Here is a 17,765-nt window from a genome sequence, read left to right as displayed (position 1 = left end):
TGAGGGGTCCTGGGTGGCTCTGTTTTGGACTGTGTTCCTATTGTCCAATAAACCTTCTGTTTTACTGGCTGGCTGAGAGTCTCAGTGAATCCCAGGAAGAGGGGTGCAGGCCCCGGACTCCCCCACGCTCCGTGACAGCAGCCCTGAGCCGGTGCAAAGGCCCCGGCCTCACGTGATCGATTGGAAACAAATGGGGCAGGCTGGGCGCACGCCGCCATAAAGCCAGCCCTGCACTAATGCGCTTTCATTAAGTGGGAGCGATCTAATGATAATAAAATGGCACATTTAACATTAAAACATTTCACTTGCCCCCTAAGCGAGTGTGTCGCTCCCGCTCAGACAGCTCCATCTTCATGAGCCTGACAAGGCCGAGATGAGCTTGGGCCGAGTGGGCCCCCTGCACAGCGAGCGCGGGGTGGGGGGGCCCCAGCCACGTCGCTCCTGCTGAGGAGACCGTTTTGTGTGTGGGGCCAGGCCGGGGGCAGCTCAGGCTCCCTTCCAGGGTGAGCTTGGGCCAGCTCCATGGAGGAGGCACCTTGCGCCCAGGGCTCGCTGCTGGCTGGGCATGGAGCGAAGTGGGGCCAAGGTGGGCGTTAGGGTCTCATGGCGCCATCGGTCGATCTCCGAGTGAGCCAGAGACCCCCCCACCCGTCTGCCAACCTTCACCCAGTGTGGTGGGGCTTGTTCAACTTGCTGGGGCCCAGGGAGCCCCCAGTCCCCTCCACGCCGGCCGCGGGTGAGAGAGAGAGCTGGTGCACGGGGGCTGGCTTGCCAGGTGTTTATTGGTTGGAACAGGAGCGGGGAGCCCCGTGTTCCCCTTGTCTTGGGGCTGTGTATGCCCAGCAGGGGGGGATGCTGAGACCCAAACAAACAGGGGAACAGAGCCTGGGCCGAGGGGGTGACCCCTGCACTCAGCTCGAGCATCCGGGCTCAGCCAGAGCTTGGGGGCCAGTGACGCTGGTGGCAGAAGCCCCTGGGCCCAGCGCAGGGCAGGCTACAGGGCAGCGGGGGGCAGGGCTGGGAAGCGTCGGATGCCAAACGGCTCCATGGTGTAGGACGGCTCCTCCCCCACACTGAGTTGGCACAGGAGCTTCCCGACCACCGGCGCCAGCTTGAACCCGTGGCCTGTGTGGGCAGAAGTGCAGAAACTCCAGTCAGCTGGGAACGGCCGCCCCGAGAGCAAGCCCTGGGCTGCGGGCACTGCCCATGCTCGCCTGCCCCCGGGGGCTGGCATGGTGCTCGGCCACCCCCCACTCCCCACCCCAGCCAGTGTCCCTGGGAACACCCGGGGGGCCCTGCAGCTGGGGGAGGGGGGTCTGCACCACACCCGCCCCGTGGGGTGGGACCAGCACTGGGGCAGGGCTGAGCAGTGGCAGCAGATTGAACGGGGCCTAGGGATGGGGCAGGGGGACCGCTGGGCCATCCCAGCCCTATGGGGAACACCCCGGTCCTAGGCAGCCGTCCCCGGCGCTGCTTTGGCACTGGGAGCAGGTGCTGAGCCCCTGCCCGACTTACCTGAACCCCCCCCCACATCCTGCCCCGCTCCTGCTTACCCAAGACCCCCCCCCCGCATCCTGCCCCGCTCCTTCTTACCTGAGAATCCCCTGCCGCCCCACCCCCACTTACCTGAGAACCCCGCCCCAATGACGATGTTGCTGAACTTGGGGTGCCGATCCAGAACGAAGTCTTCGTCTGGGGTGTTCTGTGGGGAGCCAGTGCGTGTGTCAAGGAGGGGAGAGCCTCACCAATTCACAGTCCCCAGGGTGGGCAAGGGGGACACTGGTGCCCTGGCTCCTGCCGGAGTGGGGAGGGTCTGGGAGCACACGAGTGACTTTGGGAGCCATCGCCTGGCCTGTCCATCACCACCCATGTGGGGCATGAACTGGGAGCAGGTGTCTAAGCAGAGGCCAGGCTGCTGGGGAGCCAGGACTCCTGGGTTCTAGCCCTGGCCCTGGCAGGGGCGTAGGGGCTAGCAGGTTGGGGGGGCAGGGGGAGTTGGGAGCCAGGACTCCTGGGTTCTGGTCCTAGCTCCAGGCAGGGGTGCCCATTTGAGCTGGCAGGCCCTGGGAGGGGAGGGGAGTTCTCAGGCCAGGTCTCCCAGCTGCCCCTCACCGTGTACATGCAGTGCTCCACCACGGCCGGCTCCGGCACCAGGCCTGGCAGGTACTTGCTGACGAAGTCCTGGAGCACCTGGATGTCAGGCAGGCCTGAGGCCTCGGGCGGCCGGTCGCGCTCTTCAGGGTCTGCCGGGCTGCCAGAGTGATAGCAGATCTGGGGCGGTTTGAGGAGGGAGGGTCAGGCCAGCCCTGCTCCTTCCCGGCCAGCCCTGCTCCTTCCCAGCCAGCCCCCGCCGAGCACCCCTGGGCTCCCGCCCACCGCCCCGGCCCCCAGGCTCCCTCCCCCCGGAGCTCTGCACTCACCCCCACCCCCCGCAAGGGCAGGGTTGGCAAAGCCTAGGGCTGCATCAGGCCGGGAAGCGCCCATATCTTGCCTGCCCCCCAACAAAGTGTGTGGAGGTGCGTGCAAGGGGGTGGGTGTGTGTGTGGGCGGGTGCGCAAGCTGGGCCACCCTCCCTGCTGCCCCATCTCACCTTCACCAGCCCTGGGTACTCATTGGAGGGCAGCCCGTAGATGTGATGGGGGTCGCAGATGGCCAGGAAGCAGGGGAAGTGCGCGGAGACCCCGTAAGCCCCAGGGACCTTCTCCTTCCAGTAGCAGACATTGATACGCAGGGTCTGCAGGGCGGGGCACACATGGATCAGTCCTCTCCTCCCTGCCGGGCAAGTCCGGGAGCTGGGGAGGATGCGGGCGAGAGGGATGCGGCTCCCTTGGGGGTGGCGGGTGGCCGGACCCACTACCAAGCACTGAGCACCGGCAGCAGAGCTGGCAGGAAGGGTGGGAGGCCAGGTCTCCTCCTGGCTGGCGCCTGGCGCCCTGTGCCCCTATGCCTACCCTGACCCAGCTGAGCTCCTAGGCCAGTGCCCCCCCTGCCCCGCCCCGCCCCGGTGCCACGTCTCAGAGCAGCTCCAGGCAGCGACTGCAGGGCTCTGACCAACCACACAGCGACCCCCGGGAAGGTGCGCTCGCTCCACCCAGCCCTGTCTGCACAGGCATGGAGCCCTCAGGCATGAGCCCCACGTGCACTGCCAGGCGTGCGCAGGGACACGGAGCCCCACGTGCACTGCCAGGCGTGCGCAGGGACACGGAGCCCCACGTGCAGTGCCAGGCGTGCGCAGGGACACGGAGCCAGGCACGTGCACTGCCAGGCGTGCGCAGGGACACGGAGCCCCACGTGCACTGCCAGGCGTGCGCAGGGACACGGAGCCCCACGTGCAGTGCCAGGCGTGCGCAGGGACACGGAGCCAGGCACGTGCACTGCCAGGCGTGCGCAGGGACACGGAGCCCCACGTGCACTGCCAGGCGTGCGCAGGGACACGGAGCCAGGCACGTACACTGCCAGGCGTGCGCAGGGACACGGAGCCCCACGTGCACTGCCAGGCGTGCGCAGGGACACGGAGCCCCACGTGCACTGCCAGGCGTGCGCAGGGACACGGAGCCAGGCACGTGCACTGCCAGGCGTGCGCAGGGACACGGAGCCAGGCACGTGCACTGCCAGGCGTGCGCAGGGACACGGAGCCCCACGTGCACTGCCAGGCGTGCGCAGGGACACGGAGCCCCACGTGCACTGCCAGGCGTGCGCAGGGACACGGAGCCCCACGTGCACTGCCAGGCGTGCGCAGGGACACGGAGCCAGGCACGTGCACTGCCAGGCGTGCGCAGGGACACGGAGCCCCACGTGCACTGCCAGGCGTGCGCAGGGACACGGAGCCCCACGTGCAGTGCCAGGCGTGCGCAGGGACACGGAGCCCCACGTGCAGTGCCAGGCGTGCGCAGGGACACGGAGCCCCACGTGCAGTGCCAGGCGTGCGCAGGGACACGGAGCCAGGCACGTGCACTGCCAGGCGTGCGCAGGGACACGGAGCCCCACGTGCAGTGCCAGGCGTGCGCAGGGACACGGAGCCAGGCACGTGCACTGCCAGGCGTGCGCAGGGACACGGAGCCAGGCACGTGCACTGCCAGGCGTGCGCAGGGACACGGAGCCCCACGTGCAGTGCCAGGCGTGCGCAGGGACACGGAGCCCCACGTGCACTGCCAGGCGTGCGCAGGGACACGGAGCCCCATGTGCAGTGCCAGGCGTGCGCAGGGACACGGAGCCCCACGTGCACTGCCAGGCGTGCGCAGGGACACGGAGCCCCACGTGCACTGCCAGGCGTGCGTAGGGACACGGAGCCAGGCACGTGCACTGCCAGGCGTGCGCAGGGACACGGAGCCCCACGTGCAGTGCCAGGCGTGCGTAGGGACACGGAGCCAGGCACGTGCACTGCCAGGCGTGCGCAGGGACACGGAGCCCCACGTGCAGTGCCAGGCGTGCGCAGGGACACGGAGCCCCACGTGCACTGCCAGGCGTGCGCAGGGACACGGAGCCCCACGTGCACTGCCAGGCGTGCGCAGGGACACGGAGCCCCACGTGCACTGCCAGGCGTGCGCAGGGACACGGAGCCAGGCACGTGCACTGCCAGGCGTGCGCAGGGACACGGAGCCAGGCACGTGCACTGCCAGGCGTGCGCAGGGACACGGAGCCCCACGTGCAGTGCCAGGCGTGCGCAGGGACACGGAGCCCCACGTGCAGTGCCGGGCGTGCGCAGGGACACGGAGCCCCACGTGCACTGCCGGGCGTGCGCAGGGACACGGAGCCCCACGTGCACTGCCGGGCGTGCGCAGGGACACGGAGCCCCACGTGCACTGCCGGGCGTGCGCAGGGACACGGAGCCAGGCACGTGCACTGCCGGGCGTGCGCAGGGACACGGAGCCAGGCACGTGCACTGCCGGGCGTGCGCAGGGACACGGAGCCCCACGTGCACTGCCGGGCGTGCGTAGGGACACGGAGCCCCACGTGCACTGCCGGGCGTGCGCAGGGACACGGAGCCCCACGTGCACTGCCGGGCGTGCGCAGGGACACGGAGCCCCACGTGCACTGCCGGGCGTGCGCAGGGACACGGAGCCCCACGTGCACTGCCGGGCGTGCGCAGGGACACGGAGCCCCACGTGCACTGCCGGGCGTGCGCAGGGACACGGAGCCCCACGTGCACTGCCGGGCGTGCGCAGGGACACGGAGCCAGGCACGTGCACTGCCGGGCGTGCGCAGGGACACGGAGCCCCACGTGCACTGCCGGGCGTGCGCAGGGACACGGAGCCCCACGTGCACTGCCGGGCGTGCGCAGGGACACGGAGCTCCACGTGCACTGCCGGGCGTGCGCAGGGACACGGAGCCCCACGTGCACTGCCGGGCGTGCGCAGGGACACGGAGCCCCACGTGCACTGCCGGGCGTGCGCAGGGACACGGAGCCCCACGTGCACTGCCGGGCGTGCGCAGGGACACGGAGCCCCACGTGCACTGCCGGGCGTGCGTAGGGACACGGAGCCCCACGTGCAGTGCCAGGCGTGAGCCAGTGGTGGAAGTGAGCTGTGCATTCTGGGTTACAATCCTGTGCTCTTGCTGGCAACGCCCCGCGTCCCCCTGGCACAGCCGGAGCCAGCCCTTACCTGGAGAGGCAGCTGCAGGCCCAGCGGGGCCAGAAGCTTATTGGCCCAGGGGCCGGCTGTAATCACCAGACTCTTGGCTTGGTACACCCCTCCGCTGGTTGTCACGGTAACCACGACCCCCGGCTGGATGTCAGTCACCTGCTCGCTGTCGCGCAGGGCTCCCCCGCACCGCCGGAACCCGTCCTGGGGAGGGAGCCCACTCAGCCTGGGGCCGGGGGAGCAATGCCGGCTGGGCCAGGCCCCAGGGGTCGAGAGGTGCAGCTTGGTGCTCAGCCCCTGCACAGTGGGTGGGAGCCCGGCTGGGGACCCCTCATTCCTGGAGCCAGAAGGCAGCAACAGGGCCAAGCCAGGAGTGCGCTGGGGCCCCCCCGGGCTGCTGGCTGCCCATGGCCTTGCAGAGATGGTCCAGAGGGCACATGCCTGCCCCGGCGAGCCACCCCCAGGGAGCATACCGGGGATGGCAAATGCCACATGGTAGCACCCACGGGCGTGGCTGAGAGCTGCAGGGGCAGAGCACTAGGCGTTCCCCACCGGTGCAGGGACTCCAGCTGGGCCCCATTCCGTGTCTGTGGCAAGCGTGGCTGTTGGCCCAGCCAGAGCTGTCCCAGGGGTTGCAGGGCCTGGAGGCGATGCTGTCAGTACCCCCATCTCCTGGGGCCGAGCCCCCGGCCCCTGGCTGGAGAGAAGCCACGCGCCCCAGGCCCAGCCCGGTACCTGAACAGCCCGGAGTGCCCTGTCCGCGTAGAGGACCCCTGCCGTGCGGTCTGACACGCCCGCCTCCCCGCAGTAGGGCCGGATGCCGGGGAAGCGCCCACGCAGCGACTCCGCGGTGAACAGCTCGCTGGGGATGTGGTGCTGTGCCAAGGTCTGGCAGAAGCGCTGGAATTCGGGGTTGGTGTTGGCCGCCAGAACCAGCAGCCCCGTCTGCCTGCGGAGATGGGCCCGGGGAACAGAGCGTTACGGCACTGGGCAGTCGCTGCCCACGTCCCAGCCAGCTCCGGCCCCGCGTGGGCGTGCCACGAGCCCTCTCGGCCCTGCCTGGCCCAGCCCAGCTCCGGCAGTCTGGGCCGCGGAGCCAGAGAGCGGGGCGGCGACTTGCACAGGGGCCCCCAGCAGGTGGGTGGCAGGGCAGGAGACGGGTCCTGCCCACGCTGCCAGGGAAGCTGACTGCAGAGACAGCGTGTCCATATTCCAGCATCGCTGGGCTTGTGGGCAGGCTGCCACCCCTGCGGGCGGCTGTGGTTCAAAACCAAGGGTCAGGGGCCAAGGGGCCAGGCTGTGACGGTGCCAAGCGCCACCCACCAGGAGCTGCCTGAGCCACCATCGTCAGAGCAAGTGAGGGGGGAACCTGCAGGGCCCAGCTGCTAGCTGGGGGAGCCGGGGCTGGAGTAGCAGGGGGATGAGGGCACTGGCAGAGCTGGGGGGGCCATGTTGGTAGCTGGGGGGGGGTGTTGGGACTGCGGCAGGTCATCCCGTGGCCACGCAGGGAGCCTGGCCTGGATCCCTCCCGTCACTAAAGGCCACAGGGGCGATTCCCGCCCTTCCCGGCGGCTGGGCAGTGCCGATTCCTGCCCCCAGCAGGTCGGGGCGGGGCGGGAACCGCAGCTGCTGCTGCCCCAACAAGAGACTGGGTCTGAGCCTCTCCCCTGGGCCACGCCATCAGGGGAGATCCCTGAGCACTGCCAGCCCACGGGACAGCCCAGCCCCTGTGTGGGGAACAGGCAGGGCCCGGTGGGGTGAGGCCAAAGGATCTGGGAGTCAGTCAGCCGGGGACGGCGGAAGGGGCCTTTCTGCCAGGCTCCCGCCTAACGAGATTGATAGCTCCATTAGCTCTGACCCTGGCGAGATGGGGAATCGTTTATGTGCTTCTTTCCTTAATGGCTCATCCTTTATAGAGTCAGATAAATTACCGGGAGTCCGTCTCGCCCGCCATGCGGCCTGCTGCCTTGGGAACCAGCCCCCGACCACTGTGCTGGGTGCCCCCAGGGCAGGCTGGAGCAAGGGCAAGGGGTGGGCGGATGGTGGGCGGCCCCGCGAGTCGCTGCCCCAAACACTCGTCCTGGACAGAGTACAAAGCCTGGCTTGGATCCCAGGGAGACTGAGTCTGGGGCTCCCAGGCTGATGGCTAGTGGGCTGCCACCGCACCTGTCTGCGGCGAGCGTGTGTGTGGGGTGCAGGGCTGCGGGTCGGGAGTGAGGGGTACCGGCAGAGCTGGGGGCCCAGGGCTGGGCTAGCAGGGGCTGCGGGCCGGAAGTGAGGGGCACCGGCAGAACAGGGGTAATGGGGTGGTGTCACGGAGTCCCTGGGCGATGCTCTGGAACTGCTCCCTACGACGCCAGTCAGGACTCTGGGGAAGTCTCCTTTCTGGGAGCAGCCTGTCTGCAGGACACACAGCTCACACAGCTTCCACCTTCCTGGGTCTGGCCTCGGAGCATTCAGCCTCCTCTGCCCCTCTGTGCGCTTCCCACAGCGAGTCCGCTCAGGCGCGGCCCCTAGGGAAGCCAGAGGGTCCTGCCCCCCAACTCTGTAGTCAGATGGGACTCTCAGCCAGCCAGTAAAACAGAGGTTCATTAGACAACAGGAACATGGTCTAACACAGAGCTTGTAGGTGCAGAGAACCGGACCCCTCAGCTGGGTCCATTTTGGGGGGCAGTGAGCCAGACAACCACCTCTGCACTTCACTCCATGTCCCAGCCAGCCCCAAACTGAAACTCCCTCCAGCCCCTCCTCCTCTGGGCTTTGTCCCTTTCCCGGGCCAGGAGGGCACCTGATTCCTTTGTTCTCCAACCCTTTAGCTCTCACCTTGCAGGGGGGAAGGGCCCAGGCCATCAGTGGCCAGGAAACAGGGTGTCGGCCATTCTCTGTGTCCAGACCCCTGCACACACCTGCCCTTGAGGGCTCTGCAATGATCATACACCCTTACCCCACCACCTAGATACTTAAGAACTGCCTAGGGGAAACTGAGGCACCCCCACACTATTCAGAGGAAACATTAAGAACAGTCCCACTTCGTCACATCTCTCCCCCCTTCGAGATCGAACTGAGCAGGGTCACTTTAGCCATTGACCTAGGGAAGTTCGAAGCCACCAACATTCCCATGGATGCCCCAGCATCTCTCCCATTCCTTGGTAGGAGTTACATCAGGCCCTTCCAGTTTCACGCCCTCCCTTACGTCGGGGGTGGTCGATAGCACTCACAGGCTGCATGTGGGAAGGTTTATGCAGCCCGTGCCCTTTGGCCACCCCAAAACCCCAGGGGGTCAAACTGGGATTGGGTCTTCTTCCCAACAAGCTGGCCAAACACAGCCACTTGGTTATAGGACTGTTTAACTTTCTTAACAGCTTTCACTTCATCTGAGACCTTCTCAAAGCTATCCCCCCTCGGTCTTTCAACAGGACAGTCAGTGGATCCATTCACAACAGAAAATTTCTGACTGTTAGGAACTGAAACTTTCTGGATTAAGAGGAACAGCCGTGTTAGTCTGTATTCGCAAAAAGAAAAGGAGTACTTGTGGCACCTTAGAGACTAACCAATTTATTTGAGCATGAGCTTTCGTGAGCTACAGCTCACTTCATCAGATGTTTACCGTGGAAACTGCAGCAGACTGCAGTTTCCACGGTAAACATCTGATGAAGTGAGCTGTAGCTCACGAAAGCTCATGCTCAAATAAATTGGTTAGTCTCTAAGGTGCCACAAGTACTCCTTTTCTTTTTCTGGATTAAATCACTTTCACACCCTTCAGTTGCAGTAAACTGCTTGCAAAGACTCCATGAGGATTCCTTTCCTTAGGGCTTTTCTATGCAACAATTCACCCCTCACAGAAATTCTGCTCTTATCCTCTTTAACGAGGGCTTGCTCTAGAGGAACACTTTCCTGAGCAACAACAGACTCTTTCTGGGTCTCACTTATATCCAGAATTACCTCTGGCCCATCCGGCGGATTCTTACACAATCCCCTTTCCCGCAAACTGACAGACTTCCTAGATAAAAGGTTAGAAGCATTCTCCTTCCCTTTGCCACATACAAGTTCAGGAATCTTTTCCTTCTTGCTACAGGTTTCCACACCCTCAGTAGGTAACACAATCACACACCTTCATGCTCTCTCCTTGTGCCCTGGCTAGGATCTCACCCTGATCAGACAGAGTTGCTCCACCCTTTCCCAACAACACACTAGCAACAGGCAAAATACAAGCACCAGAATTGTCTGGTCTCTGGGATTTTACATAGACACTAACTGGATGCGACCTAGTTACAGGGCCATTCTCCCGAGCAGACACAAACTTAGAGGACCATTCCCTTCCTGGGCTTTAGCTGAATCCAGAACAAACTCTGAGACACCTGCACGACCCTCAACCATCACAGGCTGAAAGGCCCCTTCTGTCTGCTCCACAGACAAAGAGCCGGACACACTTTCTCCTTTACCAGACACACAGCTTGGGATCTCATTCCCCTGGTCCCGGCACACAAGGCTGTTCACCAGACAACTGCTTGGAGATCAGGGTAGCTCCCTCCACAGGCAAGTCAATACCCCTGACAGACACAGGAACGTTTCCTTCCCTGTCCCAATTCTCCACCCAGGGACACTCATCTTCCACTCTCCTCGCCTTCCCACCCTGATGACTAGACAAAGCCACAGCTCACAAGGCTGCCTGGGCTCATCCAGACTTTCCTTACCAAGCACCTTGCCACTCCCCACAGATCCCCTGCCCTGCCTGTGTCTCCCCCCACTCAGCTGGGGTCTCAGCTCCCACTGTGCTCAGCGCTGCCCTTGCTGTCCCAGTGGGGATAGGCAGCGAGCTCGCTGCTTTCCTCACTGCATCAGAGCCGGCCTGAGCCCCCTCTCCGGTGTGCAAGGGGGTGGGGAGCATCTCTCTGTCCCACCCAGCCCCAGGGGCTGGTTACAGGCAGGCAGGTAGCCTGAGCCTAACAGCTCCTCCCTGCTGCCAGCCAGGTCATCTGCATTTTCACTGACCATTTCCCTCTCCACCGATTGGTTCCCTGGATTCAAATTCAAACCCTCGGCAGGGCAGGGCCTGGATCCTGTCCCAAAGAGACACAGTCACCCCACAACAGGGTCTCACAGCTGGTGTCCTGGAGAACCCCAACAACCAGCCAGCTCCACCCCTCCTGGGTCTGCACAGGGATCCGGGCCATAGGTAGGGCGAGGGGCTTCATCCCTGGGTTCTTCACCCAGCTCACACAGCCCCATAGCATCTGAGGCTGCACCACCCAGGGCCTGACAACAGTTTTCTCTCTCCCAGGATCTCGCCACCCCAGAAATGTCTCCCCATTGATCATCACCTTCTGCTCCCACTGGGGGTCCGAGGGGCCTGGCCCCAGGAAACTCCACACAGACATATAGGTTGGGGTCAGGAGTGGGATCCTGTCCACCTCCCCACCCATCTGGATGATGGAGTCTATGGCCTTGGGACCCAGCAAGGGAGCTAGACACTGGGGCTTTTCCGCAGGGTCCCCCTGGTTCAAATCGCCAGCCTGCTCAAAGGCAGTAAGGTGGCATCCACATCCCCCCCGCCTTAACCAGGGGCAGCAATTTAGTCTCGAGGTTCCCTGCGGAACTGGCCCCCCGGGGTCTATCCCCACTCACCCCTGGGGGGTCCCCTAGCCATCCCCGCTCCCCCACTGCCAGTTCATGCTGCTGCTGCTTCTGCAGCTCTTTCTCGGGCTCTCGCTGTCTCCCACGGTCCTCTTGCTCCCTCGGACTCAGCTCCAATCCCGTCCATCTCCGATCCCCCGATGGGGAACCCGATCTTGAAGACCCCCGTCTGGTCGGGGACAGGAGTCTTGGCGGTGCCTGGCTACAACTCCAGCTGCTCCCAGATCCTGCTATAGCCCCATTTGGGTCAGGAATCTGTTCCTTCGAGCGGTCATCCTCCTCCAGCTGCACGATTAACTGTGCTTTGGTGAACTTTCCAACGCTCAACCCTCTCTTTCTGCACAGGGTTCCGATGTCCTTCTTAAGGAGACAGTGACAGGCCATCACTCCGCTCTTCCCAAGGTGTTGTGGACTCACCGGCCTGTGTGCTCTCAGCTCCCCACGGTTTCCAGGGAGAACCCCTAGTGTGCCAGCCCTTCTCGAGGTCACCACCTCTTTGCCAGGGTTGAGCTGCAGACTCCTCCGCCCCTGGGACTGCTCGCTGCAATCCCCCGGGGGACCCTGTGACTGCAAAAGTCCTTCTCTCTCCCAGGGCCAAGCCGCAGGCTCCTCCGCCCCTGAGACTGTTCATCGCAGTCCCCAAGGGGACCCCATTACTGCACAGTCCTTCTCGCTGGTCACACACTCCCAGGGGTTAACTGCCCCCCGAAACTGCTCCTCTCTGAGCCTTCAGCATGCCTGGTCCTCGGCAATCCCCCTTCGTGTTACTGCTTCCCAGTCACTTACTGCAGGAAGCGCCATCCACGGGGTGCAGTACATCCCACCGCTGCCACCAGTTGCCACGGAGTCCCTGGGCGATGCTCTGGAACTGCTCCCCATGAAGCCAGTCAGGACTCTGGGGAAGTCTCCTTTCTGTGAGCAGACTGTCTTCAGGACACACAGCTCACACGGCTTCCACCTTCCTGGGTCTGACCTCGGAGCACTCAGCATCCTCTGCCCCTCTGTGCGCTTCCCCCAGCGAGTCCGCCCAGGCGGGGTCCTGGGGAAGCCAGAGGGTCCTGCACCCCAACTCCGCAGTCAGACAGGACTCTCAGCCAGCCAGTAAAACAGAAGGTTTATTAGACGACAGGAACGTGGTCTAACACAGAGCTTGTAGGTGCAGAGAACAGGACCCCTCAGCTGGGTCCATTTTGGGGGGCAGTGAGCCAGACAACCACCTCTGCACTTCACTCCATGTCCCCAGCTAGCCCCAAACTGAAACTCCCTCCAGCCCCTCCTCCTCTGGGCTTTGTCCCTTTCCTAGGGCAGGAGGTCACCTGATTCCTTTGTTCTCCAACCCTTCAGTTCTCACCTTGCAGGGGGGAAGGGCCAGGCCATCAGTGGCCAGGAAACAGGGTGTCGGCCATTCTCTGTGTCCTGACCCCTGCACACACCTGCCCTCTAGGGCTCTGCAAGGATCATAAACCCTTACCCCACCACCTAGATACTTAAGAACTGCCTAGGGGAAACTGAGGCACCCCCACACTATTCAGAGGAAACATTAAGAACAGTCCCACTTTGTCACAGGTGGTCTGGGTCTGGACTGGCAGGAGTGCTGTAGATCACGTGATCGCAGCCCCTGGGAGCAGTCGGTTTGTGCGGTGACATCAGCAGGGCACCCGTGCTCCCTTGTGGGGTATGTCCCAGTTCTCCATGAGTTTGCCCTGTGCTGAGGGGGGGCTGTCTGTAGGAGGAGGGGAGCCCTGGGTCAGGTGGGCAGTGTTGCTGCATGCTGTTCAGTGGCTGCCATGTCCCACCCCAGAGGTGGCTGCGGGTGGCTGGCAAAGTCTAAAGCCAGGGCGTGCGGGAGCTGATAATTCAAGGCAATCGGACATCCCTGAGCTTCGGGCTGCTCAGCCCCTGACCTGAGCCCCGGGAACAGGCCTCACTGGCTCCCCTGCTGCAGGTTATTTCCTTCACTGGGCCAGGCCAGGGTCTGGCTGAATCACCCGCTTCCTGGGGCATGAGCTGCGGCTCTGCCAGGCTGGGAGTCCACAGACTTGTCCAGCAGACCTGCCCCCGGCCTCCCCACAAGCGCCGCTGGCACAAGGGCACCTGGGCCAGGGACTGCCCTGGCTACACAATGCCTAAGGAAGGCCAAGACACGTGGGGCTGGAGGGTGTGAAGGAGACGGAAGGGGGTGCTGGGATGAGTGGGGGGGGGCCAGGGAGGGGGCCTCGCTGCGAGAGCCTCCCGGGGCTGGCAGGAGGGGCTGCCCCTGGCCTCACTGCTGTGCCCAGCATGGCTCTGCCCTAGACAGCAGGCTTTGGACCACGGCCTAGGCTGGCTGCCTCCTGCCCCACATCCTGGCCGCTCGGGGCCTGTCTCTCCAGCACAGGTGCGCTGGGGGTGGGGTCTGTGGCTCCACCCCAGGCCAGGTGGGAGTGCAGCCACTCCGCCAAGGCCCTACTCAGCACCTAGCGGAGCAGACCCCTTCCTGAGCAGGTGAGTGGGGGGCTGAGCGCGGTGAGTCCTGGTGCAAGCCCATGGGTCCTGGGGTTCCTGCAGGGCTCTGCTGGCCCTGGGCTTGAGAACTCCTGTGGGCTGGAGCCGAGCCCTGCAGCCCAGCCCTGGGCCATGCTGGCTGGCTCCTAGGGGCAGGTTCTGGGACCGGGACACACTCCCCAAATGCTGAGGCTCCCGCGGTGGTGTAGGGGCTCGCCCTGTGGGCTCTGCCCCAGGGATTTCCCTGGCTGCAGTGGGGGGCTCTGCATGCTGGCATGTGGGGGAAGGGGTTTCTGAACCGCTGTCAGCCCCGTGCCAATGTTCACAGGTGGGCTGCCACCTCCCTCCTGGGATCTCTGTCCATCCCCAGCCCCTACCAGTCCCCTGGCCTGTGGGGCCGTGGCCCAGAAGGAGGGGGTGGGGGGCAGCCTCACCTCTCTGACAGCAGCTGAGCAGTCAGCCAAGGACCGGGGACGGATGGAAGTTGATCATTTGTTTCCCGCTATCTGTTAACATGGCCTAGCATGGGGCTGCTGCTGGGCTCCCCCTCTGGGAGGGGGTCCCGCCATGACCCCTCCAGTGCTCAGCTCCCCAGCGTCACCTGGGGGAGGCTTACGTGGGCTGCTGGCAATGTGTAAACAGGGGTCTGGAGCCGAAGCCAGGCTTGTACAGGGGAGTAAGGAGCTGTAGGCTCTGTCCTAGGGGAGCACTTCTGAGCCCCGGGAGCTGGCTGGGCCCAGGCAGGGCACCGTCCCGTTCAGAGCACGTGGCCAGTAGCCGCGCGGTACCACTCCCGGGAGATCCGTGGCTGCTCGGGTTCAGGCAGGTACCAGAGCCGCGCAGGGCTGGGGGCTGGTTGAGCAGCGAGACCCTCGTGCACTTAGCCAGCCTGCATCCGGGTGGCACCGCCAATCGGGATTGCTTGGCTTGGCTCCGGCTCCGCCTGTTTGTTGCGGTTGGCCAAAGGAAACAGGGTCGCGCTGTCTGGGGCCCGGGCCTGGGGGGGCTTGTTATCGCTCAGACGTGGCGGCTGGTGGCTCGTGCTCAGTGCCAGGGACTTTGCCCCTTCTGCTGCTCTTCACTGGGCCCCTTTGCGCTCGCTGGTCTGCAACGGGGCCGGGCCCATCCCTGCTCCTGGATCTTGGCTGGACGCAGTCCTGTGTCTCCCACACCCGGCTCCCTTCCCTGTGCTGACAGCAGCCGAAGCCTGGAGGGGTTACTAGCCTCTCCTCTTGGCCGGGGTGGCCTGCACTCGGCATGCCTCGGGTGGGCTGACACAGAGCCCCGCATCTCTTTCCCATTGTGCTCATGGGCCAGGCCCAAGGCCGTCGGGTGGGGGGATTGATCAATCTGCACCCACCAACCGGCTGTAACTGCGGTGCAGGCCCCCGCAGCGAATGGAGACGCTGCTGAATCTCCGGGGTGGTAAAATCCTGCCCCTGCCCTAACGTGGGGCTGAGCCACTCCAGCAACAACCCCTTAATGCTCCGCTTGGTTCCAAAGGGGTCCCTGGTGTCGGCTACTCTGGGGCAGCCGGGGCCCTTCCTTTCCATTGATTGCAATGTCTGGCCAGAGAGCCTGGGGGTGAGTAACCCGGCTGGGCACCAGGGGCCAGGGCCTGTGGTTGGCTGCCCTTTCCCCAGGCTCCCATACCAGACTGGTGGCCCTGTCGGCCGGGGCCTGGCGTGCGTGGTGCTAAGGGTGGGCTGTGGGGCCAGCTGGCCTGGCATCGGCCCGGCTGCTGTTTGGCTGGGGCCCAGCAGCGCCAATAACTGCTGAGCGGGGCAGCCGGGGCCCTGTGCCTCCCGGCCCCTCAGTTCTGAGGTGTCAGGGCTGAATTTCCGCCAGCAGCCCCCCTTGCCAGGGACCGAGTCCCCGGCGGGCAGCACGCCCTCCCCCTCGCGGCACCTCACCTGTACAGCGGGGCGCCAGCCTCGGCTTCCAGCTGCTCCCATAGGCCGTAGCTTTCTGCCATCATCTGCGTGTAGTGCTCCTGGGCGTAGGCGTGGCGGATTATCCGGCTCTGGCCGTGGGAGCTGCCTCGGGAGTGAGGCAGGGGGAACTACCAGGACAGGAGGGGCAAAGGGAAGGTTCGCTGGGGATCCCGGCCTGCTGTGGGGATGCTGGTTCCCTCTCCCTGCCCTGTCTGCAGTGCTGCCCGGGTGCACACGCCTCGGGTGCACGCCCCTGGGCTGGGGCAGGGCACCCGTCCCCTCCTGGAGCTGTGCTCTCTCCCCATGCTGCAGGGGAGGCTGGGGGCAGCAGCCAGGCGTGGTGGGCAGAGGGACCTGGACTAATGGTGCACCTTCCCCTCTCTTTGCCATCGCTTCCTGAGGGTCTGGGTTCCAGCTGGTCTCTGCCCTGGCTGTGGGGCACCCCCTGGGCACAGCTGGGCCACACGACCCTGCCTGGCTGGTGCGATTGCTCAGGGGGGGCTGTGAGGGCGAGGGCTGCCTGGGAGCTGCCCGCTCCGTGGGGAATGCAGTGATTCCACCCAGCACCTCTGGCCAGTGCTGAGCCAGGCGGGGTCCTAGGTGCCAGGTGGGGTCATCTTGCCACTCCAGTCACTGATCTCCCCAGCATCACACAGCGCCAGCCGCTGCCCTCTCAGATGGCAAGTGCTCGCTCCTGAGAGCCCCTGGTGCACGGGGGCTCTGCCCCCGAAGGGCTGTTGGGGGGCGGGTGAGGGCGTGGCAGCTCTGTGCCAAGCGGGCGGCCGTGTCGCAGCGGTGGGTGGATGTTGCGGTGGGTGGCCCGGGCTCCCGGGGGCTCCAGGAGAGGTGGTGGGGCGTGTTGCTGCGTGGGGAGTGGCGGGGGTGTTGCGGCGGAGACTCCAGGCTGCATGGGCAGGAGGGGGGGCATCATCACGCTCTGTCACCGTGGGGAGGGGGGGTGTTTAGCTCAGCCGTGGGGTGAGGCCGCTCTGGGGTGCGTGTGCAAGGCGCACGACGGCTGGGAGGATCGTGTGTTGCACCAGGAGCAGACCAGCCAGGCCACGCTGCTTCTCCCTGCAACTTGGGGAGTTGCTGAGAGCTGCTCACGGGGATGTTCCCGGCAGGATCCGAGCCCAAGGGGTCAGGGGTGTTGGGAGAGCCGGCTCTGCGCCTGGCCCAGCGGGCAGCCCTCCCTGATCTCTTGGGACAGCTGCGTGCAGTGGGAACGGAGCCACGTCTGCCTGGGGGCAAGGCGGGCATGTGGAGAGCGGTTCCTGGCTGCCAGCCTGTAACTGGGCCTTGGAGAGGGGCCCCGCATGCCTCCCAGCTGCAGGGACCCCACCTGGAGAGGGGGGCGCAGGGGCTTAGCTCCCCGCCGCTCTGGGGGCTGGGCTGGAGCCTCCAGTGGAGCAGTGCTGTGCAGAGCTTGTGTCTGGGACAAGGTCCGTCCTGCCAGCTAGCTGTCGCCAGGCAGAGCCCGGGTGTCTGTGGGGTCCCGGTGCACGGCTGCCGGAGGGCGCGTTCTGGCTCGCTCCTGTGTGCACCCAGGGCTGCAATTGGAGCCTGCGGGGCTGTGTCTGCCCTGCAGTCCTCCCCGGAGCGGCGCGTCGGGGTTGGGGGTGGTACCTGTTCCAGCAGGAGGGTGTCTCTGCCCCGCTTGGCCAGGTGGTAAGCAGTGAAGGACCCCTGGATCCCGGCCCCCACCACTATGGTGTCGTAGAGGGAGCTGTGGGGCTCGCCCGCAGCTGCCATCTTCAGCCCTTCTCCCGTTGCAGGGGCCTGGGACCTGAGCCAGGAGCAAAGTTCAGTCAGGCGGGGAGCCGTGTGGAGCTGACTTCCAGGCCTGCCTCCAGCAGCCAGCACTGGTCCTTGGGGCTTCCTGGCTCCCTGGCATGTGCCCCGACTGGCTGGTCTGGGCCCCCGCCTGCTTCCACCTGCCCTGGAGCCTGGAGCAGCCCAGCCCAGCCCTGGGGGAGGCATAAAGTGCACTGGGCATTTCCCACCCACCCCGTCCCTGACCAGGGCATCATGTGGCCTCTGCCAGGCCTGTCCTGCCAGGGACTGTCCCTGGGCGCTGCTCGGCTGCTGGAACCCTCGGGACTCCTGCCTCCTTCACAGCCATGCCATGCAA

General features: G+C 65.2%; 1 protein-coding gene across 1 annotated transcript; it reads right to left on the bottom strand.

Annotated features, from left to right (window-relative positions):
* Positions 1–764: 764 nt before the first annotated feature.
* PIPOX (pipecolic acid and sarcosine oxidase) lies at positions 765–17,540 on the bottom strand. The gene is made up of 8 exons (XM_073315417.2): positions 17,261–17,540; positions 15,614–15,762; positions 6,318–6,531; positions 5,604–5,786; positions 2,591–2,734; positions 2,113–2,271; positions 1,627–1,702; positions 765–1,125 (listed from the first exon to the last, which is right to left on the bottom strand). Exons 1-8 carry the CDS (start codon positions 17,384–17,386, stop codon positions 995–997), a joined length of 1,182 nt encoding a protein of 393 aa, XP_073171518.1. The 5' UTR covers positions 17,387–17,540; the 3' UTR covers positions 765–994.
* Positions 17,541–17,765: the final 225 nt, after the last annotated feature.

Source organism: Lepidochelys kempii, chromosome 17 (genome assembly GCF_965140285.1).
Source record: "Lepidochelys kempii isolate rLepKem1 chromosome 17, rLepKem1.hap1, whole genome shotgun sequence".
In the NCBI taxonomy this organism is placed as follows: domain Eukaryota; kingdom Metazoa; phylum Chordata; order Testudines; family Cheloniidae; genus Lepidochelys; species Lepidochelys kempii.
Note: the sequence above shows the minus strand (reverse complement) of the source record. Positions and strands in the feature narration are given on the sequence as shown.

Excerpts from the sequence above, each read along its gene's own strand:
- PIPOX (XM_073315417.2), bottom strand. The coding sequence starts at position 17,386 with ATGGCAGCTGCGGGCGAGCCCCACAGCTCCCTCTACGACACCATAGTG. Across the intron at positions 6,532-15,613 it reads GCTGGCGCCCCGCTGTACAG|GCAGACGGGGCTGCTGGTTC; the intron begins GTGAGGTGCCGC and ends CCATCTCCGCAG. Across the intron at positions 2,272-2,590 it reads AGTACCCAGGGCTGGTGAAG|ATCTGCTATCACTCTGGCAG; the intron begins GTGAGATGGGGC and ends AAACCGCCCCAG.